At 43.7% G+C, this 26835-nt stretch overlaps 1 protein-coding gene across 1 annotated transcript; it reads right to left on the reverse strand.

The window, feature by feature from the left end:
• Window positions 1–273: 273 nt before the first annotated feature.
• On the reverse strand, window positions 274–26105 carry LOC130195782 (cytochrome P450 2F2-like). The gene is made up of 12 exons (XM_056417496.1): window positions 25945–26105; window positions 15774–16020; window positions 15048–15210; window positions 9598–9750; window positions 9320–9480; window positions 7416–7484; window positions 7173–7277; window positions 6555–6693; window positions 5975–6060; window positions 3958–4059; window positions 3551–3692; window positions 274–3164 (listed from the first exon to the last, which is right to left on the reverse strand). Exons 2-12 carry the CDS (start codon window positions 15933–15935, stop codon window positions 2977–2979), a joined length of 1470 nt encoding a protein of 489 aa, XP_056273471.1. The 5' UTR covers window positions 15936–16020; window positions 25945–26105; the 3' UTR covers window positions 274–2976.
• Window positions 26106–26835: the final 730 nt, after the last annotated feature.

Genomic DNA, 26835 nt, shown 5'->3' on the forward strand with positions numbered 1-26835 from the left:
TCAAAAGTTATGAGGTTGTGGTCTGACAGAAGAGGATTCTGTGGGAAGACGTTCAAATGCTCAATGTCAACGCCATAAGTAAGAACAAGATCAAGCGTGTGGCCAAAGCTGTGAGTGGGTTTCATACTTTCGACAGAAGCCAATCGAGTCCAACAAGGAGATGAATGCAGCACTAAGGCAATCATTATCAACATCCACATGGATATTAAAATCTCCAACAATAATAACTTTACAGTATATCGTTAGCAGCACAAACAGACACGTTGGAAAGTCTTATGTGTTAATATTGCAGTTTATTCTTGATTGTTAAACTCATAAAAGCATCACCATAATGCTCTTGCAAGAAATATGACCTCAGACTTGAAACATAATATTTGTAGAAAGCCCCAGTCATATTAATCCCATATAAAACAATTACATATCAACGAATATCCAAATCCCTCACCCTGAACACAGGATCCCCCCAGGGTTGCGTCCTCAGCCCCCTACTATACTCCCTGTACACACATGACTGTGTGGCCAGGTTCAGCTCCAACACCATCATCAAGTTTGCGGATGACACAGTGGTGGTGGGCCTGATCTCCGACAACGACGAGAAGGCCTACCTGGAGGAAGTTGCTGATCTGTCACTCTGGTGCCAGGACAACAGCCTCATCATGAATGTCACCAAAACTAAGGAGCTGATTGTGGACTTTAGGAGGGTACAACAACAGAGGACGTACTCACCACTGGGGATTAACGGGACTACTGTGGAGAGGGTGAGCGGGTATAAATACCTGGGAGTCCACATCACCGAGGATCTGACATGGTCAATAAACACAGACACTCTGGTGAGAAAGGCAAGGCAGCGCCTCTACCACCTCAGGCAGCTGAGGAAATTTAAAGTTTCCCAGAGGATCCTTCAGTCCTTCTACTCTGGAGCTGTAGAGAGCGTCCTGACAGGAAGCATCACAGCCTGGTTTGGCAACTGCTCCGCTTAGCACAGGAAGGCTCTGCAGAGCGTAGTGCGTTCGGCTGAACGCACTATTGGAACTACACTCCCCACCCTGCAGGACTTGTACACCAGGAGGTGCAGAACCAGAGCCGGCAGGATCATGAAGGATCCTCACCACCCCAACAACAGACTGTTTCAGCTGCTGCGGTCAGGCAGGCGCCTCCGTAGTCACGCTGCAAGAACAGAGAGACTGAGACGGAGTTTCTTTCCTCAGGCCATCAGGACTGTGAACTCCGACCTCACCAGGACCCCCACATAGACCCACACAATTGCCCCTCTTAGGCACACACACACACACACACACACACACACACACTTACTGTAAATATTGTGTTGTTTTTTATTGTTTTTTATTGTAAATAGTGTGTACTTGTTGCCCTTGCACATTCCTGCTGAGCATTGCCACTTTCATTTCACTGCACACCCTGTGTGTGTATGTGACAAATAAAACATCTTGAATCTTGAATCTTGAATCTTGAATATTATAGAATGCACAATTAAGCACTATGTATATAAAAGCATGTCATTTCAGGTAATTAGTAAGCTAAGCTATAAACGCATCTTAAATCACAAAACTATTACAAACACTTGTTGAAAAATAAATCAGTTTTATGATTTCACAACACTGTGTAAATGGTTTGGTTAGATTTAGCCACAAATACATATCGGTTAGGTTTTGGTTATCATGGTATAGGTTTAAATGTTTTATTATGGTTAGGGGCGTGTTGCTGTCATCGTTACACTAATACACATGTTACGGTCTTCATTGAATACACAAGTAGGAAGTATTTAGTAAACATTTCTTATTAGTCCACTGTCAAAGTCAACATTTTGTATTCCTGTCCGATTGAATAGGGAGAAATATGATGTCCTTTATGGTGGAGTCAAAGTATCCAGCAATGCAGCATGAGAAGTAGGACACAGCCGAAAGCAATAGTACCAGGGTTATAGATAGTGAGTACGGAGTAGTGAATGAGTACATTATGTTGGACACAGCCTATATCTACTTAATGGAATACAAAGTACATTAAAATCACATTGTAGCTTTACCTAAGGAGATATAATATCGGCATAATTCCCAATTTGCATTGTTAGGTGTCATAACTAGCAATCAGCTAGTGACTCTAAAGAGAGGACCTGGGGTGTGGAAATCCATGGTAGGAGCAGCCTAGTTTGTTAGGCTGTATTATTTACGACGAGAAAAATGGAAAACAGTCTTACTTTCAGAAGACTCCCCTAGAAAAATGACATCATTATTAGGAGAAACAGACAGAAAAGAGGACGTGTTTGGACAAAGAAGTAGTTAGAGGCGTAAGAAGCAAAATGATAAAGATACCAGGCATGAACAGGGTGTTGGATTACCACATGCTACTCATTGAGTTATAAACTACCAAATGGATGAAATGGTAGTTCATGAAGCAAGGTCAGCCCTGGGGTCAAATGCTGTGCGCTATAGGCTAATCAAATCTAGCGGCCTCAAAGGGGGATACAGCTGGAAACAACAATCCAGCTGCTGAAGTGTCAATACTATTAAAAACAATATGATAGTAATTGCATGAGCAGACCTATTCCCACAATGCTGTGTCAGCGCTAAAGAAAGCTCCAACTCTCTACATTATCATTCTGCCACAGAAGAAGAGGGGGGAAAAACTGTATTTCTTTCAACAAATTAAAATAGTCTTGGTTCAAGCTAAGCCCAGGATGGTGAAAGGTGGAGCAGATGGTGGAAGTGGAGGCTTATACCTACAGTCTACATCTGGTCAGAAAAACAGTGTGGTCATATTGGCAACACGTTCCATTGCTCAACATGTTTAAGCTCATGACATTAGTACGTGATGTTATTGAAAGAAGTGCATGTTTTATTGACTGCTAAAGTGATGTAAAGAAGGTTCCTGAGGTTTTAGTTGGTTATTGGCAGCAATGCTAACAGTGAAGGCCGCATGATAGGAAGCTCAACATGTTGTTGGCTCGTTGGTCATCCATTAATTTGTTTCCCGAAGTTGGACTTTCATGCGATAAGGTTTGGGAGTCAGAGTGACGCCATAGACTGGAGTGTAGTCTGGCTCTCCTGCATCCTCAGGCCAGATGAACTTAAACTTCCTCAGTAGCGTCACCATGATGAGGAAGAGCTCCATACGAGCCAGACCCTCTCCGAGACACATACGAGGACCTAAGACATAAAGAAAAGATCTCTTAGTCATCTACAAGAGTTTGATTTAACCCACCCTCTTTGTGCATGATGTTTGTTTTTTATGCTCACTTAACCCCACTACTGCATCTCCTCTACTAGAGTCTCCAAAAGTAGAATGAGAGACATAGAATTTCAGCAATAAAAGTTCCAGAGGTGGAACCAGTCAAGAAGGTAGACACTCTCTCCACATTTTAGAGTAGGCTTCAGATTTTCCTCTTTAATAACGCGTACAGTTAAGGTTGGCTCAGGTCTGCCTTTAACACCTATGCTGCTTCAGACCAAGAATGCAACGGGACTACTTAGATTACTCTGAGTTCCTCTTTTTTCCTTATGAGGCAATTGCCCTGACCAGAATTGGCACATACCTGCAGAGAAAGGCATGAAGGCCTCCGGTTTGACAAACTCTCCCTGGTCATTGAGAAAGTTTTCAGGGTTGAATTCATTTGGGAATTTCCATTGTCCCTCCTCATTCAGCACCGAGGTAAGATTTGGGATGATCAGCGTACCCTATTGAGAAAATGAAGCAAAAGACGAACGGGCAAAGAGGAATGATGAGAACATTTCCAAGAGCACAAGATTTACTTAAGCTACCCAGGTAAAATACTGAGGTTAACATCACCATACTGTTTGTACCACATTTAAATAAACTGTAATCTACATTTCTCAAACTCAGTCAAATCAAATGTGAATTATAATATGATAGTTCCCTGCAGAAAACACAGAATAGTTTGAAACAATAGTGACAGTATAGGTAAGGCCAGTTGCGTCGTACCTTGGGGATGGAATATCCCATGAGCTCTGTGTCTTTAGTCGTACAGTGGAAGACACTGAGTGGAACAGTGTTGGCTACCCTCTGCACTTCATGGATCACGGCCTGGATGAAGAAAGATTAAATATCATGTTCCAATACTTTATCTGAATGGGGACTACAGGAAAAATAATGCAATACAAGCTCAGCCTCACAAAACCAAAGCAGCAATATGGGAACCAGCCCGCAATATGCTGAGAAAGATTACGATGGAGGTCTTTCAAAAGAAATTATTACAAATAATCCCCAAAGTAAACAGATTCACTCACTAGATTTCTTGTTTGATTTTAACAATTTTGTGCATGATGCAGGTGGTGGAGAGGAGGTCGTTGAAGAAACTGGTGTCCATATTGGACAACCCGGACCACCCTCTCCACCACCTCCTACAGGGACAGAGGAGTACTTTCTCCAGACGTCTCCTCACGCTCCGCTGCCACAAGGAGAGATACAGGAGAACATTCCTGCCGACGGCTATGAGGCTCTACAACAGTTCACCTCTTGCCAGATCACCCTAACCCTTCTTATATTTTGTGTTTTTTTAATTTATTTTTATTCTTGTGTGTTGCTGCTACTGACTCGACAAATTTCCCCTTGGGGATTAATAAAGTATATATCTATCTATCTATCTATCTATCTATCTATGACCCCAAGCTGTGTAGGCGTGTACACATGAAATAAAAGTGAAATTAGGAAAAAAGTGATGATTGGCAGCGGGGGGTGTTTAGGCTCAGTTGCAGAGTGAGTGGAGCGGGGGTGGGTTTCAGGGAACGGTGCTGGGATGAGGTCTAGTCAATCTCAGCTGGTGATAATTATTAAACCGCCCCAGTTGAGGTTAATCTGTGTGTGTCTGTCCCCAATAAGGAGTAGTAGCGACTGCGTTGCGGGAGAGAGGCGCGGGAGGAGAGAGTTTGGTTGGTCACCATAACATCTGTCAAGTGTTTCATATGAATAAAAGGGTTTTATGAACCATACAATCAGTGTTACTGCCTCTTTTCCATCCGAGACTCACAGGGTAACGGAGAAGACCGTTACAGTAGAACCCAACATGAGGCGGACATATGGAGCACCGAGAGCAGCAGGAGACCAACCGTCAGTTCCTGGGGGAGCTCCAAGTCCAGACTGAGAGGCATGCTCTCGCCCTAGAACAGTTCGCAGTCCGGACAGCTGCAGCTCCGCCAGCAGCGACCCCTTCTGTGTTGACAGGGATGACCCTACACCAGATGGATCCTTGACTCTTTCGAGGCAACATCGGAGGCATGTGGCTGGCCTGCTGCCGAATGGGCGGTCTGGCTACTGCCTATTCTGGCCGGGGAGGCAGACAGCGGCCCTGGGGCTTCCCGCGGCAGCCAGGCAGAGGTATTTGGACGTGCGCTAGGTCGGGATTGACCGACTGGGTCTGTCGCGGAGGATCACCGGCGGAGGTGGGCTTAAGGACGCCGCCACCAGATGGCTACAAGTCGGGCGTCCGGGAGCGGCGCAGTCACCGCCCTTCAGCACTGGAGATCGCCATCACCTTGGCAGAGGACCACCTGGTGGTTCATCCCACAGCGGTTGCGTGCCGGCTTCGGCCCGGCCGACAACCGCCCCATGGGGCAGGCTACCTCAGCAGCTCCTGGTGCGGCGAACGCCGGATCCTTGGCCGGCACCCCTCCCGTGGGTTCCCAAGTCACTGACCACAACCAGCAATGGCACTCTTCCTGACCTACAAGTGTTCTCAAACACAGGGAACGGTGCCGGTACGAGGTATTATCGGCATCAGCTCGTGATTGATAATCAACCCCAGCTGAGGGTAATCTGTGTGTGCTTGTGTGTCTATCTCCAATAAGGAGCAGTAGCAACTGAGGAGCGGGGGAGAAGAGCAGGAGGCGAGAGTTTGGTCATCTGTTCAGTGTTTAATATGAATGAAAGGGTTTTGTGTTGCTGCCTCTGTTCCGTCCGAGACTCACGGGGTAATGGAGAAGACCGTTAGATGATGATTTACCTGCGTGTAGGGCATGTTGTTTCGGTCCTCATCACAGGCCTGATCCTTCTCCTGTAACACCTCGTCTATCTCCTTCTGACAACGCTCTGAGAGAAACAGTAAAGATAACAATCATAATTTGCGATACAATTGAAATGTGAAGACAAAAACCAGAGGAACAATCTGATTGAGAGTGGATGAAAGGTAAACCTATGCAAGGGTGGAAGTAAATTAAGCCGTATGTGTGGTGTCCATGATAAAGTAAATAAAGTAAGAAAACGTTGGAAATGGCCTTTTTCAACATACAGACCTTATAGTGCTCTCATTGATTTCCTGCCAGCAAAAGTTGATTTCACAGGTGAAAAGGACAGTATTCAGTTACCTTTATCAGGTGAACCTGAATAAGTTTGGTTTCATAAATTGACGAGAACTGTGCTCACTGAGAGTAGTTGTCTCTGCTTTAGCCAGAACAATACAGACATCACTATTGACAGTTTAATGATCCAACAATGATTTATCGGTTGATTTCCATATCATAAATAAAGGTGTTTTGATATTGGCTCCCTGAAACGGTTGAACTATGGAGCCATCATGTGCATACCTTGTATGTGTGGGTAGTTCATAAGGTAGAGGAAACCAGTAAGCAGGGTGTTGGAAGTAGTGTCAGTCCCAGCAAAGTGAAGATCTAGGATGTACATCGTCAGCTGTGCTTCTGAAAAGGAAGTCTGATCATCACCTGCCTAAGAGAGGAGAATGATTGTTTTAAAACAAGGGTGGCCACACTTTTTAATCCAGGCCATGTACATAAAAATATCCAGAGTCACAAGCTAAACAATCGTAAATGTGTCGTTTTTAACACTGTGATAAAATCAGTGGTTATGGGCCATAACACCCCTTTTGTCATATTGAAATAATGTTTTATAAAGCACTTCTAACATGTGACATTTGACATGACAGCAGAAAGTAATTGTTGACAAAAAGTAAGTCTGTATTTCCTACTTTTAAATCTTATATCTAAAAAATGCAATACTTTTATACTTAAATACAGTATATGCCTTGGGACATTACAATGATATTCTAAATCTATCACAGGCGGACCAGGCAGAACTTGCCAAATATTGGTTTCTAAATGGTCAGTTAAAAGATTACGATGCAAATGTATATGTCTTTCATTCAAAATTCACTCAGTTTTCAAACTTTTCTGTGTTCTAGGATTTACCTTATCCAGCCGATCCAGATAACAGTCAACAAAGTCTCGTGGATCTCCAGGGACTCTCGTCTGCTTGTGCTCATTCATCCAAGAAATCGCAAGTTTCTGACAAGTCTGGAAAAGATTAACAATTTGTATTGAACTTATTTTTCCATTGACAAAATTCATGTGATTTGGTTGATTCTGTATACTTATTTGAGGTGAGGTGAGAAAACCATTATTTTGTATATACTTAGATAGATATCAACATACCTCAACATTCTTAAAGGCCTTTCTGAAGGGCAGCGGCAGGCTTCGAATGATGGGAAAAGAGTCATAAAGCTGTTTAAAAAAAGAAAAGATGTATAAATTCTAAATGTAGAAAGGTCAGTGTGGCAGCGGGGTGTGGTGAGGCTCAGCTGCAGATTAGATGGAGCAGGCGTGGGGTTCAGGGAACGGTGCTGGGATGGGAAATTAACCGCAGTTGGGATCAATCAGGGTTGTTTTTGAGTAGCTGGGGAACGGGAGAGAGAGCGGGTGCAGAGAATGGCGGAGCGTTCGTGAAAAGGAAACCAACCGGCTGCGAAACTAACATAATAAATCCTGTTACACTGCCATGTTCCCAGGTGTTGCCCTCTTTCGTGCTTGCCCGACACACACACCTGTTACAGTGGAGCCAACGTGGGGCGAGCATATGGATCACCAAGAGCAGCACGCAGAGATGCTGACCAAGCCGATCGTGCCGCTGGAGCAGATGCTGGCAGGGATTACGGCCATGCTGCGCGAGCAGGCGGAGACGAACCGGCAGTTTCTGGGGGCTCTCCATGACCAGGCTGAGAGGCAGACCTTCGCCTTGGTGCAAATTGCCGCCCAGTCAGCGGCAGCTCTGCCGGCAGCGGTGGTCCTGCAAAGGATGACCGCAACGGATGACGCGCAGTCATTTCTGGACTTCTTCAAGGTTACAGCGGGGGCATGTGCCTGGATGGCGGTTGAGTGGGCGGTCCGACTCCTGCCTCCTTTGGACAAAAGGCGCACAAAAGGCGGCTCTGGGGCTGCCCCCAGTAGGCAGACAGGTTCACCTGGACGTGCGGAAAGCGGTCATATGCCGACTGGACCTGTCTCCGGAGGATCACCGGCGGAGGTTCCGCAAGGCCAAGCTGGGCCGGCAATTCCCGTTTGCTCAGCGGCTGAAAGACAGCGCCACCAGATGGCTTCAACCCGGATACTCAGTGGCCTCCACTGCAAGAAGTAGCAGAGAAGGTTAACCTGGAGCAGTTTGGGGGCGGGCTTCCGGCCCGAATGTCGAGTCCCTGAGCCACCGACCACGGCCCGCACCGGCACTTCCTGACCTACAAGGGGGGTTCTCAAACAGATGGGCAGGAGTATTGGAGGTGCGGGCAGTCCAGGCACTTCCGGAGGGAGTGTCTATTGATGGGGGTGGGCCAGGAGATTTGGGTTGCCTGCTCTCCAACCCCCTCCCATGGTCCAGAGCGACGTGCCACGTTCCGGTAAGAATCCAGGGGGGTACAGGCCAGGCGATGGTAGATTTGGGCTGTACGTATTCTATGATTCATCAGAGCCTGGTATGGTGACGCAAGGTTGTCTGACACTGCAGACGAGGAGGCGGAAACGGCAGAGCCTCCCATGGAGTCTGTTTCTCTGGTGCCCTTGGTATCTGAGAGAGATGCCCCGGGTCTACGAACTCCTGGCGTGACTGGGCACTGCGTGTTTCTTTACGACCCTGGATTTAACCAAGGGCTACTGGCAGATTCCTCTGTCGCCAGATTCCAAGGAAAAAAGGCCTTCTCCACTTCGTTTGGTTTATACCAATTCACCACACTTCCCTTTGGGTTGTTCGGGGTCCCAGCCACTTTTCAACGCCTCATGGACCGGGTGCTGCGTCTGCATGCTGCATATGCTGCTTGGATTATGTGATCATCCACAGCACCACCTGGGCGGAGCTTGAGCAGTGGGTTGGCACGGTGCTTGAGTCCCTGAGGCAGGAGGGGCTGACGGCCAAGTCAGGGAAGTGTGCAGATGGACGGAGGGAGGTACGGTATCTGGGGTACCACGTGGGTGCGGATAGGTGCGCACTACCGACCCTATAACTAACCCTAAAATGGACCCTGGCTTAGTTGAAGACTGGTTTTAAAGCAGAACACATGCATTTGACTCACCATAGCCCATGGCCCATTGGAAATCTTGGCATTTTCAGTAAAGCATTGAACAATTACTTTGATGACCTCATCATCATACTCGTAGCGCCTTCCGAACAGAACCTGGCAGATGATGTTGGAGGACGCATTATGAAACATAATTTGAGGACTTATGGATTGACCTGTAACATAAATAATATTAAGAATGCAAACAAGAACATACAAATATCAATGAACAAGCGAAACTCAAGATTCAACATGAATTGAAATGTTGAAACATTAGAAATCAGATAACATACCAATGCTCTTCTCCAGCGTATCAATGGTGTATTTTATCTCTTCATGTATCCTGTCCTCCATGCTATTTTTCCCCATACCAAAGTCCCTCAAGGTCATCAGAGCAAAGCGACGTTGCTCCTTCCAACTCGGACCGTAATCTGCCAGAATCACTCCTATAACAGGCGAAGTGGAACAAAAGCATAATGTTACAATTTAAATGTCTCAAGATATCCCTGTCCACTTTGATCCCAGGGTTTTTCCAGAGCTCATCTACTTTCCAGCTTGTTTTATTATTTACTCTCCTCAGTAATATATATATATATTAGAGCTGTCAATCGATTTAAAAAAATTAACTAATTAATCGCACATTTTGAAATTGCGATTAATTAATCGCGATTAATCGCGATTAAAAGTTACAAGTTAAAAGTTCATTCTTTTTAAAGACAAAACTTCACACAGAGCTGTGTTTTCAAAGAGGCTCCTACATATACAGTGCCAGCGAGGTATTTAATATCGTGGATGATAAATTGTTTCTTCAGTGAAACATCAGATTAGAAAAGAAAAAAATAAGTATATTGAGACCCCATTGGTCCTGTCATCTTTAACATTGAACACAGCAGAACCAGTGGCCTTGATAACTGACTGACATTCAAATATGTCACGTTAACCCTCTGGAGGCTGGGCTCATTTTATACATTTTACCAAAAAAATTAAATTCACCGTTTAACCCTTGTGTTGCCTTCGGTCATTTTGACCAATCAATATTACACCTCCTGCCGCCTTCAAGTTAATTTGACCCCATTCAATGTTTAATGTCGGTGTTCTTTCGGTAGTCAACAAACAAACATAAAGTGCCTCACACTTAAACTTGGAAAACAATATTAATTCTAATAATTTTCTGGAGGTTTTAATTGCTGGCAGCAAATTGAACCCAAAGGGTAAAATATGTTAGTAAATATAAAGGTAACAGGAGGGTGAAACATTGAATCGGGTCAAAATGACCCAAAGGCGGGGAGGGTTAATATTTAATCGGGTCAAAATGACCAAGGCAACACAAGGGTTAAAAGTGTTTCCCTTCTTTTTAAAGACAAAACTTCACACAGAGCTGTGTTTTCAAAGAGGCTCCTACATATACAGTGCCAGCGAGGTATTTAATATCGTGGATGATAAATTGTTTCTTCAGTGAAACATCAGATTAGTAAAAAAAAAGAGGTATATTGAGACCCCATTGGTCCTGTCATCTTTAACATTGAACAGCAGCAGAACCAGTGGCCTTGGTAACTGACTGACATTCACATATGTCCTGTTCACCCTCTGGAGGCTGGGGGCATTTTATACATTTTACAAAATAAATTAAATTCACCGTTTAACCCTCCTGTTATGTTGCGGGTCAAATTGACCCGTTTCAAAGTTTGAAAATCTCGGAAAAATACTTCTAAGTACTCTTTCTGTATAAAACTTCTTCTGCTTACCTTATTTAGTGTAATCAACGTAAAAAAAAATACTAAAAAAATATCATGTATTTGCAACCCCCCCCCTGCAGGTTTATATAACAGAGATGATGTTCCCGGGTCAATTTGACCCGGCTGTGAAAGTCAAGGCTAAAAGTCATCAGAAGAGTCATGTTTAGACTATTTCTTTCTTTGTAAATGTAGGACAGTCTTTCTTACTCCCTCCCACCAAGTTTCAACACACACACTCACACCAACACACCTACACACACACACACACACACACTAACACACGCGCGCACAGACACCAACACACACACAAACACACATATCAGCACACACACAAACACACATATCAGCACACACACATCCCGTTCACAACCCCATATATAAAGTTGTACACATTTCAAACTTCAAACAAAAGAATCAGGTGGTTGTTATGGGAACCATCTATATCCTGCTGTGTGCCCATCACCCTACATGAGAAGCACACTTTACAGACAAAACAATGTTTCTCATCTTCTAACTTTCCCCCTCAAGACACCTTTATTGGACATGGGACACTAATGTGAGGGTTTCTTTCATGTCACAACTAATACATCTGTATTATAGTACTTCTAATATACTGTCTGTCTGACTGGGAGAGACACACCCTGTCTCATCCCAATCTCAGACCCACACACATTCTCTTTCTAACGACCCCAGCTGTGCGAGAAATACAGATACTATTTTGACGGGAACCTTTAGTTTTCCCTGCGGGAAAACTCCACGCACGCCTTAGCAGGGGAGGGCCAAACATACAAAATGGTTGCTGAGCAGTCCTACAACATTACACTCTGCAGATACATACGACTGCACCAAGAGGATGACTGTGTGCTGGTCTTTGGTCATCTTAACACTAAAAATAAACATAACTAAGGTTTACTTTCAATACAAATCCTTTATGACTCATTTGGCTTGATTTTTAGTGGGCGGGTCATTATGACCCTGAACAGCACAGGTGTCTCATCTCTATTTATCTACATCACCCCATGAAAAAAAAAAAATTACAAAATGCAAATAAAATTTAGGAGAAAATACATGTTATGGTAGACTAATGCAATTTAGATTTAGATTCTTTCAATGTTCCTAAAAAATTGTTTGAACATGTATTTTTCATTAAAACGAGTGAGTGCTCCTGATTGAACTCTGATCTATGGAGGGGTAAATAACTCAATTCCACTAAAAACGGATTGAATTGTTAGTAATGTTGTTGGTGATGATGTACAAACTATAGTTTTTAGAATTTTTTGGTTTCTGACCACTTTTGGATGATTCAACATTAACCGGGTCAAATTGACCCGGGAACATCACTGCTGTATGTAAGAAACGAACATAACAGGAGGGTTAAAGTCTTTTGCATGTGACACACCCCCACGTGTTATACATCAAACATTCCAGAACAATCTCAGCTCTGAAATGAGCCTCATTGTCCTCGTGCCGTGTTCTCTGGTTCTCTGACTGACAGGCTGCTAAATGAGCCTTACCTGTGAGGTGGGAGGTCCTTTGTGATTTACTGAGTGTTCATTGTTTTTTTTCCCCCGAAATGTTGACAGACAAACGGATTGACCAATCACGTTGAAGGTTTCGTGTGTCGAGTTCTTTCCGCGCCGCGTCACCCGACACGTCGCCCCTCTGTTCCTCTGTGTATCAGAGGGGGAGACGGGAGGAAGGAGGAGCAGGAGGAAACCCGACTGATTCATCCACGAGTTAAACTGATTTCTGCTCCTTATTTTCGCGTAGAAATGATTGTTTTAAAAACGGAAACAGTGTCAAACCGTACTGCCGCGGTTTAAAAAAAAAAAAAAAAAAAAAAAACATTTGCGTTAAAATATTTTAGTTCGTTAACGCGGCCAAATTAATCGCATAGATTAACGCGTTAACGCTGACAGCCCTAATATATATATATATATATATATATATATATATATACTGAATTGTATGAATAAGATGTCCTTATCATGTCAGTGTTGGAATTAATGTTAAATATTTAACTACAAAGTAGAAATGCTTGTTGGATAGTTTGTTTCAATTGAATCGTACTGGGATGTTTTCTAAAATTGACTGGATAACCCAACCAAAAATAAATTCCACCAGCCTCCACAGGGAGCAGCATGTTCAATAATATAGAGAAATGCCTAACATGTGAGTGGGCTGCTTTTCTAAAAGACTTCCAAAGAACTAGTGCAGACGAGTTCTTGGTTATCTTTGATCGGGACTTGTCCTTTAACTCCCACGTAAAGCAAATCTCAAGGACTGCATTCTTTCATCTACGTAATATTTCAAAAATCAGGCACATCTTGTCTCAAAAAGATGCAGAAAAATTGGTTCACGGAGACTGGATTACTGCAACCCTTATTAGCAGGCTGCTCTAATAAATCTCTTAGGTCCCTCCAGTTGATCCAGAATGCTGCAGCTCGTGTTCTCACTAAAACTAAGAAAAGAGATCACATCACTCCTGCACTAGCTGCTCTGCACTGGCTCCCAGTAAAATCAAGAATCACTTTTAAAATTCTTCTTAACCTACAAAGCCTTGATTGGTGATGCTCCATCATATCTTAAGGAGCTTGTCGCATATTGCCCCATTAGAGAGCTACGCTACTAAATGCGGACTACTTGTAGTTCCTAGAGTCTTAAAAGTAGAATGGGAGCCAGAGCCTTTAGTTATCAAGCTCCTCTTTATGGAACCAGCTTCCAATTTCAGTCCGGGAGGCAGACACAGTCACCTCGCTTAAGAGTAGACTTAAGACCTTCCTCTTGACAGAGTTTATAGTTAGGGCTGAATCAGGTTTGCCCTGGTCCAGCCCCTTGATATGCTGCTATAGGCTTATAGCTGCCGGGGACGCTTTAGGATGCACTGAGTACCTATCTCCTCTTTTTCTCTCCTTAAGGATGAATTTTCATCTCTCAATCACACGTTACTAACTCTGCTTTCTCCCGGAAGTCCTTGACTTTACGCCTCATGGGGTCATCGACCCTATGAGACGGCATAGATCCCATCTGCCTGATGGATCGCCTGGGTCGTGGAATTCCTGCTCATGACTACGCCACTGTCCTGTTGAGACTCCGCCCACTCCTCCTCCCCACCGCCATCTGCCTGATGGATCGTGGAGGTCTCCATCGTGAATATGCCTACTATGAACTATTCATACACTCTGTCATATTCATTGAATGTATTTTAACTCTAAATCTGTCCTTCTGTACACATTACATCTATTGCATCTGTCCATCCTAGGAGAGCGATCCTCCTCTGTTGCTCTCCTCCAGGTTTCTTCCCTTTTTTTCCCCCTGAAGGGTTATTTGGGAGTTTTTCCTGGTCCGATGTGAGGTTTTGGGGCAGGGATGTCTATGTGTACAGATTGTAAAGCACTCCGAGACAAATTTGTAATTTGTGAAATTGGGCTATACAAATAAACTGAATTGAATTGAATTGAATTGGTTAGACGTTTTGTTTTTGATAAAGGGAGAAGATAAGTAAGCTCCAGCCCTGCCTCCTTTTCTCTGGTGAGCTGAATAGTATACTGTAAACATACATTGGAACATAGGCTTGTTCCCCTCCTTTGAGATTTGAGGCGCTGCCAAACAAAACACAGCTGCTCGGCTTTACACGAAAACTAGAAGGCAAGACCAAATCATCATTTTACTGGTGATTCCACTCCTAGTTATATTGCTCAATTGCTGCGCCCTATGAGCCTCTATTCTCATAGGGTGCAGCTTCTCCCCTATTGTCATTTCTAATCATGCTACAGCATGCTACTGTGGAGAGGCCAGACATTTACATTCACCAATAATGTCAATACAAACTTTAACTGCAGCATGAGCATGATTTTAATACCATATATAATAATGCTGATAACGGTCCCATCCCTATATGCATGTACAGAGACACACTGCTGACATATGAAGGACTGCATAATGTCAGATTACTTCTTTTTTTTAAGAGAAAAAAGATTCACTTTGAAGCATCATGTCTGTCCTACCTTTCCTCTGGGTGGTGTCATTGACGAACAGGTCTTGGGGTCTTCCAGCAAAATCAATGCCCTTGGTCACTAAAGCCTCTTTAATGGTCTTCATCCCATTGATGACCACTACTGGTTTGCTACCGAGAAATATGCTGTAGACATTTCCATAAATCTTCCTCAGCTGGGAGAGAAACAGATAACATGTCAGTGTTTTAAATGACATATGTTTAAATCTCCAATTAGTTCGGTCTTTATCGTCCACCATGGGAAATGTGGCTAGTAGTGTGAAAAACATTCAAAGACACCTGAGCAGAATGTCAGTAAAACAGATTAAGATGAAGAAATGTATTTATAAAGAGCATCGTAAACTAAGGCTGTATTTTATTGTGTGTAGGTTAGACATTGGCTAATGTGTATGCATGGCCTGTGCCACTGGTTGACAATGGTCCAGTAGTTAAGTACACAGGCAGTCAACTCTAGACAGACGATATGTCAGTATTCGCCTGTTGTGCGTAAACATTACCCCAGATTTGAGTGCACATGTTTTTATCTTACACTTGCAGCCGACAGGTGTCATTCTTAGTCTCAAAGTGCAGTTGAACAACTACTTTTAAATCTTTTACTATCAGGGACGGCAGCAGAGTTGGACACATTTGAAGTACCAATGATAGTGATTACATCAAAACAATAACAAGTTCATGCATTGGAAGAGCAACATGGTTCGTTTCAGCGTATATGTCTCACCCTCTCAAAGTCCTTCAGGGGGTTTTCTAGGCTCAGCTCCAAAAGGCTCCCCAGTAGCGGCAGGACAGTGGGTCCTGGTGGAAAGTTTTTGGGCTTCCGGGACTTGAGTTGAATGATGATGAAGACCACGCAGATCAACAGCAGGAGGATTGACACAAACATGGTGGAATGGACTGAAGAGAAGAGCTGATCTCTCCGAGTGTAGCTCAGTTCTTAGTGAGGACACTTCTGGTTGTACTTTGCTCACCTGTATGAAAAAGGTGAGAGGGAACACCAAACAGAAACAGGTCACACACTTTGAGACGCACAAGTTCTGTCTGTAATACTGGGTTCGTGATTGGTCATACTTTAGTTCATCATATTATGCCACGCTTCGGCTTGAATTGTCCAGTAAAATATCAGTTTGTTTGTGGCTAAATTAGTTCTATAGTATGCAAAGCTATTGTACTGTCACGGCTTCTTGTCAATAGATCTGAAGAAAGTTAATCATTCATAGCCAGTGGTGGAAGGTGACCACGTACATTTATAAAAATACCTACAAATCAGACGTCTTTTTCTTTTATGCCACTTCAGACTTTTACATTTCGGGGGGATTCACCCACGGCATGTAGACAGATGGATGTCCTTGCAAGAACACTGTATTGATAGCATTCACCAACACATTGACGAGGCACTCTTACGCTACCAGCGTTAACAGTTACATCAACACTGTACTCGTCTTACTCCCGTTCCCAGAACGGGTCAAACACGCCTCCCCTCTGCTCCATATCACAGACACGCACCTCGAACCGTATGCACACTGCCTCACTGTGATTTGCTAGAGAACCACGACCTCCAAATACAAGGGTCACTACACTAACCCTGAAGAAACGTTTCACAGTAACACTTCCCAATGTCTCACTTTCAACTATATTCCTGGAACTACAAAGTCTCTGAACCGGCCCAGAGGCCCTCTCTCTGTCTCTACTGGGCCGCCCGGGGGGCTGTGTCCACTGGACCCGTGGGGAAGGAGGATCAGTCTCTAGCGAGCAGGGCGTGGGTGTTGTGAGGTACAGAAGCCCAGAGATCGACCCATTTCTCAGCAATAATTTCTCCAATTTCATTTAACAAGTCAAAAACAACATTATTCTGGACATTATATGACATAATATTATAATAACAGGGGCTGCTGTGTGAAGTTTGCATGTTCTCCTTGTGGGTTCCCTCCGGGTTCTCCGGCTTCTTCCCATAGTCCAAAAACATGCAGGTTAATTGAACTCGAAATTGCCCGTAGGTGTGAATGTGAGCATGAATGGTTGTCTGTCTCTCTGTGTGCCCTGAGATGCACTGGCGACCTGTCCAGGGTGCACCCTGCCTTCGCCCAATGTCAGCTGGGATCGGCTCCAGTTAGACCACTGTACTGTATTTAATTGAAAGTCAGCTCAAATTCAACAACTATATTCAAAATTCCACAATATTAAAACTGTTATTAAAGCAGATCCTTAAAGGCAATATTCTATTTCCACTGGATTGTTATTCATAAGGTCCCCTGCTATCTTCATGTCTATTTTATTGAGATTATACTGTAGCCTACTGTCTTTGTGAAACCTAAAAACAAAGTTAGGTAACAAGAAATAATGACATCGATAATTTTTAAATGTTTGAATTTTTTTCCAGCAGTTCCTTAAAAGTGTATATAAAAACGGCACTGCTATGTTGTACATGACGGACTCTGGTATGCCCATGGGGATTTTCATGAGAAGAAATAGTGATATTAATGGGGGGGGGGGGGGGGGTCTTGTGAGTCGTGTGCGTGTGTAACATAGTCAATCTGGTCTGTATTAAATCCAGCTAAAATAGAATTTACCCCACCTGCTGTGGTTAAGGTGCACTTGCATTTCATTACAAGACGCAAGGGATTGTGGGGGATCTCCAGAGCGACTCGGGATTCCTCAAGAGGTAACGTCTGTCTATATGGGTCTGTGGGCTATATCGGGATAATAGATGGAATAGTGAATTCAGGGCTCTCAAGTTTTGAAGACAGGCAAGAGTGACATTTCCAATTCCAGGATGCTTTATTTTCATTGGTTGCTGGATTAAATCTTACCCAGATACAGGTTTTTTTTTATTGGCTATTGTGTAGCTATCTGTCCTCAAGTGGAATGGCCTTGGAAACCGCTGTATGCCCTGGTGTATATTTGGAGGGCTTTTCTCCCATCAACCGTGACCAATTATCTTCAACGGTTTCTACTTCGAACACGTCTACCTGTCTCTTGGACCCCATCCCGACGAAGCTGCTTCAAGACGTTTTGCCTTTAATTGGCGGCTCTCTATTAGATATTATCAATGTGTCTCTGCTAGCAGGCCACGTACCACACTCCTTCAAAGTGGCTGTTATTAAACCTCTCCTGAAGAAGCCCACTCTGGATCCAGAGGTGTTGGCTAACTACAGACCGATCTCTAACCTCCCCTTCCTCTCCAAGATCCTTGAGAAAGTGGTCGCAAATCAGTTGTGTGACTTTCTACAGCATAATAGTTTATTTGAGAAATTTCAATCAGGATTTAGAAAACACCACAGCACCGAGACAGCACTGATGAAAATTACAAATGACCTCTTAATGGCAGCAGATAAAGGACTCCTCTCTGTTCTGGTCTTGTTAGACCTTAGTGCTGCATTCGACACCATTGACCATGACATCCTGTTACAGAGACTGGAGCAGTCGATTGGCATTTCAGGCACGGCACTAATTTGGTTTAAATCCTATTTATCAGATCGATCTCAGTTTGTATTTGTAAACGATGACGCCTCGATAACCACCAACGTTAATCACGGAGTTCCACAAGGTTCTGTGCTTGGACCAATTTTATTTACTTTATACATGCTTCCTTTGGGCAATATTATCAGGAAACACTCCATAAACTTTCATTGTTATGCAGATGATACTCAACTATATCTATCGATAAAACCAGAGGAGAGCAACCAACTCGGTAAAATTCAAGCATGTCTTAAAGACATAAAAACATGGATGACCTGCAACTTCTTGATGTTAAACTCAGACAAAACCGAAGTAATTTTAATCGGCCCTGAGCACCTCAGAGATCAATTATCTGGTGATGTGGTTTCTGTAGACGGCATTGCCCTGGCATCCAACACCACTGTAAAGAATCTTGGCGTTATCTTTGATCGACTTGTCCTTTAACTCCCACGTAAAGCAAATCTCAAGGACTGCATTCTTTCATCTACGTAATATTTCAAAAATCAGGCACATCTTGTCTCAAAAAGATGCAGAAAAATTGGTTCACGCGTTCGTTACTTCGAGACTGGATTACTGCAACTCCTTATTATCAGGCTGCTCTAATAAATCTCTTAGGTCCCTCCAGTTGATCCAGAATGCTGCAGCTCGTGTTCTCACTAAAACTAAGAAAAGAGATCACATCACTCCTGCTCTGCACTGGCTCCCAGTAAAATCAAGAATCACTTTTAAAATTCTTCTCTTAACGTACAAAGCCTTGATTGGTGATACTCACGCATTTCGGTCTTAAGTCACTCACTCCCGCCACACATCGTATTTCTCACGCTGAAAAAAACTCTCGGCTATTTAATGTTTTAATGTACCGCAGCACGCAAACATGAGCTGGCCGCGCTGCCCTCACCGTGGAGGAATCAAGCGCTCCCCTGGAGTTCTGCTGTGAGGTGCCACTTATCAGCCAATCAAAAAAAAGAAATGGGCTACAATTCAATTCAATTCAGTTTATTTGTATAGCCCAATTTCACAAATTACAAATTTGTCTCGGAGTGCTTTACAATCTGTACACATAGACATCCCTGCCCCAAAACCTCACATCGGACCAGGAAAAACTCCCAAATAACCCTTCAGGGGAAAAAGGAAGAAACCTGGAGGAGAGCAACAGAGGAGGATTCCTCTCCAGGATGGACAGATGCAATAGATGTAATGTGTACAGAAGGACAGATTTAGAGTTTAAATACATTCAATGAATATGACAGAGTGTATGAATAGTTCATAGTAGGCATATTCCACGATGGAGACCTCCACGATCCATCAGGCAGATGGCGGTGGGGAGGAGGGTGAGCGTCAACAGTGGGCAGAGTCTCAACAGGACAGTGGCGTAGTCAGGAGCAGGAATTCCACGACCCAGACCTCGATGATCCATCAGGCAGATAGGATCTATGCCGTCTCATAGGGTCCGATGACCCCATGAGACGTGAAGTCAAAAGGACTCCGGGGAGAAAGCAGAGTTAGTAACGTGTGATTGAGAGATGAAAATTCATCCTTGAGAGAAAAAAGAGTAGATAGGTACTCAGTGCATCCTAAAACGTCCCCCGGCAGCTATAAGCCTATAGCAGCATATCAAGGGGCTGGACCAGGGCAAACCTGATTCAGCCCTAACTATAAGCTCTGTCAAAGAGGAAAGTCTTCAGTCTACTCTTAAACGAGGTGACTGTGTCTGCCTCCCGGACTGAAATTGGAAGCTGGTTCCATAAAAGAGGAGCTTGATAACTAAAGGCTCTGGCTCCCATTCTACTTTTTAAGACTCTAGGAACTACAAGTAGTCCCGCATTTAGTGAGCGTAGCTCTCTAGTGGGGCAATATGGTACTACAAGCTCCTTAAGATATGATGGTGCATCACCAATCAAGGCTTTGTACGTTAAGAGAAGAATTTTAAAAGTGATTCTTGATTTTACTGGGAGCCAGTGCAGAGCAGGAGTGATGTGATCTCTTTTCTTAGTTTTAGTGAGAACACGAGCTGCAGCATTCTGGATCAACTGGAGGGACCTAAGAGATTTATTAGAGCAGCCTGATAATAAGGAGTTGCAGTAATCCAGTCTCCAAGTAACGAACGCATGAACCAATTTTTCTGCATCTTTTTGAGACAAGATGTGCCTGATTTTTGAAATATTACGTAGATGAAAGAATGCAGTCCTTGAGATTTGCTTTACGTGGGAGTTAAAGGACAAGTCCCGATCAAAGATAACGCCAAGATTCTTTACAGTGGTGTTGGATGCCAGGGCAATGCCGTCTACAGAAACCACATCACCAGATAATTGATCTCTGAGGTGCTCAGGGCCGATTAAAATTACTTCGGTTTTGTCTGAGTTTAACATCAAGAAGTTGCAGGTCATCCATGTTTTTATGTCTTTAAGACATGCTTGAATATTACCGAGTTGGTTGCTCTCCTCTGGTTTTATCGATAAATATAGTTGAGTATCATCTGCATAACAATGAAAGTTTATGGAGTGTTTCCTGATAATATTGCCCAAAGGAAGTATGTATAAGGTAAATAAAATTGGTCCAAGCACAGAACCTTGTGGAACTCCGTGATTAACGTTGGTGGTTATCCAGGCGTCATCGTTTACAAATACAAACTGAGATCGATCTGATAAGTAGGATTTAAACCAAATTAGTGCCGTGCCTGAAATGCCAATCGACTGCTCCAGTCTCTGTAACAGGATGTCATGGTCAATGGTGTCGAATGCAGCACTAAGGTCTAACAAGACCAGGACAGAGAGGAGTCCTTTATCTGCTGCCATTAAGAGGTCATTTGTAATTTTCACCAGTGCCGTCTCGGTGCTGTGGTGTTTTCTAAATCCTGATTGAAATTTCTCAAATAAACTATTATGATGTAGAAAGTCGCACAACTGATTTGCGACCACTTTCTCAAGGATCTTGGAGAGGAAGGGAGGTTAGAGATCGGTCTGTAGTTAGCCAACACCTCTGGATCCAGAGTGGGCTTCTTCAGGAGAGGTTTAATAACAGCCACTTTGAAGGAGTGTGGTACGTGGCCTGTTAGCAGAGACACATTGATAATATCTAATAGAGAGCCGCCAATTAAAGGCAAAACGTCTTTAAGCAGCCTCGTCGGGATGGGGTCCAAGAGACAGGTAGACGTGTTCGAAGTAGAAACCGTTGAAGATAATTGGTCACGGTTGATGGGAGAAAAGCCCTCCAAATATACACCAGGGCATACAGCGGTTTCCAAGGCCATTCCACTTGAGGACAGATTGGCACTGGTTATGGGCAAGAGAATATTAATCTTGTCCCTAATAGTTAAAATCTTTTCATTAAAGAAGTTCATAAAGTCATTACCACTGAGGTCTATAGGAATACTCGGCTCCACAGAGCTGTGACTCTCTGTCAGCCTGGCTACAGTGCTGAAGAGAAACCTGGGGTTGTTTTTATTTTTTTCTATTACTGATGAGTAATAGGCTGCTCTGGCATTACGGAGGGCCTTCTTATATGTTTTAAGACTATCTCGCCAAACTAAGCGGGATTCTTCGAGATTAGTTTAACGCCATATGCGTTCAAGCTTTCGTGACGTTTGCTTCAGTTTGCGGGTCTGAGGGTTATACCAGGGACCAAGCCTGCTCTTCCTCACTGTCTTCTTCTTCAGAGGGCTATCGAGTCCAGTGTCATTCTCAGAGAGCCTGTGGCACTGTCAACAAGATGATCAATCTGGGACGGACTAAAGTTAGACCAGGAGTCCTCTGTTATATTGAGACGTGGTATCGAATCAAATACAGAAGGAATCGCTTCTTTAAATTTAGCTACAGCACTGTCAGTTAGACATCTGGTGTAGAAACTTTTGACTAACGGAGTACACTCCGGTAGTATAAATTCAAAAGTTATGAGGTTGTGGTCTGACAGAAGAGGATTCTGTGGGAAGACGTTCAAATGCTCAATGTCAACGCCATAAGTAAGAACAAGATCAAGCGTGTGGCCAAAGCTGTGAGTGGGTTTCTGTACTCTCTGACAGAAGCCAATCGAGTCCAACAAGGAGATGAATGCAGCACTAAGGCAATCATTATCAACATCCACATGGATATTAAAATCTCCAACAATAATAACTTTATCGGTTTTAAGAACCAAACTTGATATAAATTCTGAGAATTCAGATATAAACTCTGAATATGGACCTGGTGGCGGTACAGAATCACAAATCGAATTGGCTGTAGTGTTTTCCAGGTTGGATGTGAAAGACTAAGAACAAGGCTTTCAAATGAGGTGTAGTGTAATTTTGGTTGAGGATTAATTAATAGGCTCGATTCAAAGATGGCTGCTACTCCACCTCCTCGACCGGTGCCTCGAGGAATGTGAGTATTAATATGACTTGGAGGAGTCGATTCATTCAGGCAGACATATTCTTCATGGCTCAGCCAGGTTTCAGTTAGGCAACATAAATCAATATGATTATCTGATATTAAATCATTTAGTAACACAGCTTTAGATGACAGAGATCGAATATTTAGGAGACCACATTTAATAGACCTATTTTGTTGCACTGCTGAAATAATGGTGTTAACTTGTATAAGGTTATTGTGTACGACTCCTCTTCTGCTTACTTTTGATTTATTTAATTGAAGTGGCCGTGGGACAGACACAGTATCTACTCTAAAGTCATGGGTGGGTAACTGCTCGAATGGAAGAGCAGAGAAGGGTGTTAAACTACAACTCTGTTCCCAGTTCCTGATCTGAACCCTGGGTTGTCATGGATTAAGTCCGGTGATCAACTTGGTCATATTCGCAGAAATGAGACGCTCCGTCCAACGTGGGATGGATGCCGTCTCTCCTCATCAGATCAGGCTTTCCCCAGAAAGTCTTCCAGTTGTCTACGTAGCCCACATTATTCGCTGGGCACCACCTCGACAGCCAGCGGTTGAAAGACGACATTCGGCTATACAATTCGTCTGTCTGCAAATTTGGGAGAGGGCCAGAGAAAATTACGGTGTCCGACAACGTCTTGGCATAAGCACACCGATTCCACATTAATTTTAGTGACTTCCGTCCGACGGGCTCGGGCGTCATTACCACCGGCGTGTATTACAATCTGACTGTATCTCCGCTTGTCCTTAGCCAGCAGCTTCAAACAAGACTCCACGTCGCCCGCTCTGGCCCCCGGGAGGCACACGACTCTGGTCCGCGGCTTCGCTATTTTCACGTTCCTGACTATAGAGCTCCCGATAACCAGGGTGTGTTCCTCAGCGGGTGTGTCGCTAAGCAGGGAAAACTGGTTCGAAACGTGAAGTGGTTGGTGCACAGCGGGCTTCTGTGTAGACTTACTACTCCTGCGAACAGTTACCCAACCACCCGGCTGCACGGTTACCGCCGGGGAACAGCTAACAGCTGACTGTAGCTCCGCGCCGACTACGGGAGAGGGCGGGCTAACTAGCATAGCTGTCTGAGCTTCGATAGCGCGGAGCCGTGCATCTAACCCACTTAGACCTGCCTCCAACCTAGCAAATAAACTACACTTGTTGCATGTATCGTTATCATTAAGGGAGGCAGGGGGATAACTATACATGAGACACACTGAGCAAGAGGGAGCGGGAGGGAGAGAAGAAGAAGTCATGCTCGCTGTTGAGCTGGCAACCAGAGCTTACCGGAAGAGTGAGATGATGCGTTCAGGAGCAGCTTGTCATCAAACGGGAACCTTACCAAGTAAGCGGTTGAGCAGGTCCGATAAGTGTTTCCGATCAGGACTTGTCTGACAGGAGTGAAGTCACATGACCAGCAAGATCTACCAATTGAGGCGTTGAGAGAAAACGACTGTCCAGACTGGACTTACAACTTTTTATTTGGCCTAATTGTCATTTTGGTCCAGCGTTCAAATTTATGTGACCAGGAACACAGAATTTAAGTGTAATATAACAAGTAAGATATTTGTTAACCGCACACAATATGAACAAGAAAAAATACATTTGCAATGAGCAGCTGGATGAACTACCAATATAAATGTTGTATTTATTTTCATTTCGTTGCCTCTGTACCTGTACTCTAGCAATGACAATAAATTGAATCCAATCCAATTACAACACAACACTGACAACATGATCAGTCAGTGCAACTCATGTAAATTCAGCTCTGTGATCACAATGCCATCAAGCCATGTGATTCCAGTCAGTGTTATGGCTGTGACTGAACTCTGTCTGTGAGCTTGTAGTTAGTTCATAATCACAGACAGCCAGTCTGAGGCAGTCTGTCAGCTGTCTGTCAGTAATCCAGCTCCTGGTCTTTGATTTGGTGATTTTCTCAACTCCACTGATGAGTTTTTCGGGACAAATTTGGTATTCATGAAAGTTTTCTCATCTTGGATTGGTTCTGAACTCAGACCGTTAGTGATTACATTCACATCAACTCAACAGACATCCTCAGATTTAAATAATTATCATAATAATAAATATGAGAATCACCATTTGTGACTGCTGCATCTCTCCCTTTTCAAATAATAGAATAAATTCAATTGCAATCACTTTCAAGTAAACCAGATTGCTCTATCAGACAAGAAAAAAAAGCTCAATGTTGAGCTTTTGTTTTGAAGGACAACAGCAGAAAAGCCGAACTCACGGAGGTAAGACTTGGCAAGTCGCCAAGAATCTCGGCTGTTAATGCCGCAACGTAAACATTTACACGAAGGTACAGGCATTTCAACATTTATTTATTGATGACTTAGTTTTATGTCGGTGTACGCTCTACGAGCTTGTGCAACATGTGAAGTTATCAAGCTCTTTCTGCATTTCCCCCTGCGCCCCACCTGTAGTGGTACGTTCCCCTCTTTCAGGGAGCACAGCTGACAACACGGCTGTGTAAGCGAACCCGTTTTCAGACCTTCATGAATCAGGCGGAGATCTTTTCTGACATCAATCTTCCAGTCAGAAAGAAAACATTTCAGAAGACACTTTAGAAAATGTTCGAAAACAAGGAACAATGTGTTTCTGAATTTATTTTCATTTTATTTTGGAGATCGACAGGGAATGTCTCCGAGATCGACCGGTTGATCGCGGTCGACGGGTTGGCGACCACTGCACTATACGATCACTTTTTCTTTTGTTCACTGTTTTGTATATTATGTGACTGTATTGAAATGGGTAACGAGAGCGACTCGGGATTCCTCAAGAGAGCGGAGCACGCGCCGTTGCCCACAGAAGCTGACGACGTACTCTGTCCCTTTGTGTATGCATGCAGAATAAACAGTTGCTACCAGCCTGCCCAGCTCCAGGGAGATTCATTGAACAGGAGACGTCTCACAGGGGTTTACACGTGCCCAATTGTTCACACATAGGGGAAAACACCCGTGTCTCGAAGTTCCCCCCCTGGTCACTGTTTACAAAACAACCAGTTGGTCTTCACCCTCCCAAGTGAGTGCTGTGAACCCGAAAATAAATCATATATCTCACCTCAGTGTAGCTGCTTGCTTGTTGATGTGCAGTCTGGACTCAATGTTGGCTGCAGCGGGAAGGGACTAGATGAAAAACACTCCTTATAGGGGGAAGGCTTCTCAACAGGCTTCTGTTTCCATGCGATTATATAACAACGTTTTGTCTGTAGGGACAGCAGTGGCGCCTTGTATGCACGTTGGGTGGTGTCTGGCTTCCACACAATGCAACACAAAGCCAGTGTTGTGTGAAGGGATTTGAACTCTCCCCGACTCAGATCAAGAGCACTTGAAAGGTGAACACCTGCATAGTGTTGCTCAATACGTCGGAATTAAAACATCATATAAAGCAACTAATATACTTCGAACCGATGACTTTTCTGAAAACGTGTCTTTAAATGTGCAAATGAGGCAATATATCATACATCCCCGAACATATATCAAATTAATGTTTCGTTGTCTTGACCTGAGTAATACAGTTGTTTGCACTCGTGGTGTGTTTTTTTTTGTATATATAGGCCTATACTTTTAAATAGTTTTTTTCTGGGTCCTTCAACCTTCAATAATTAATTTGTGAGGATGGTCTTGCTGAATCAAACTTGTAAATGTATACACGTTTTATTGTCGCAGAGTTGTAGTTTTTTTCTGTAATAATCCAAAATTTAATGAAAAAAACTGCGATGCTATAACTTCCAGGTTGGCATACACATATCTATCATCACTGCACCACTCGCTACCTCTAGTTATTTAGTGTACAGATTCACTTCGTGATTGTCCTCAATATTGTACTTAAGTAATATTAAGTAAATGTTTGAGTACAAAACTTGTCAGCTTGTCAACAAGCAGTGGGCGATGATATGTCCCTGATTCATGCTGTTGATCAGCAGGTGGCGCTAATGCACCAAACAGTCTC

Source organism: Pseudoliparis swirei, chromosome 6, assembly GCF_029220125.1.
Source record: "Pseudoliparis swirei isolate HS2019 ecotype Mariana Trench chromosome 6, NWPU_hadal_v1, whole genome shotgun sequence".
Taxonomy (NCBI): Eukaryota; Metazoa; Chordata; class Actinopteri; order Perciformes; family Liparidae; genus Pseudoliparis; species Pseudoliparis swirei.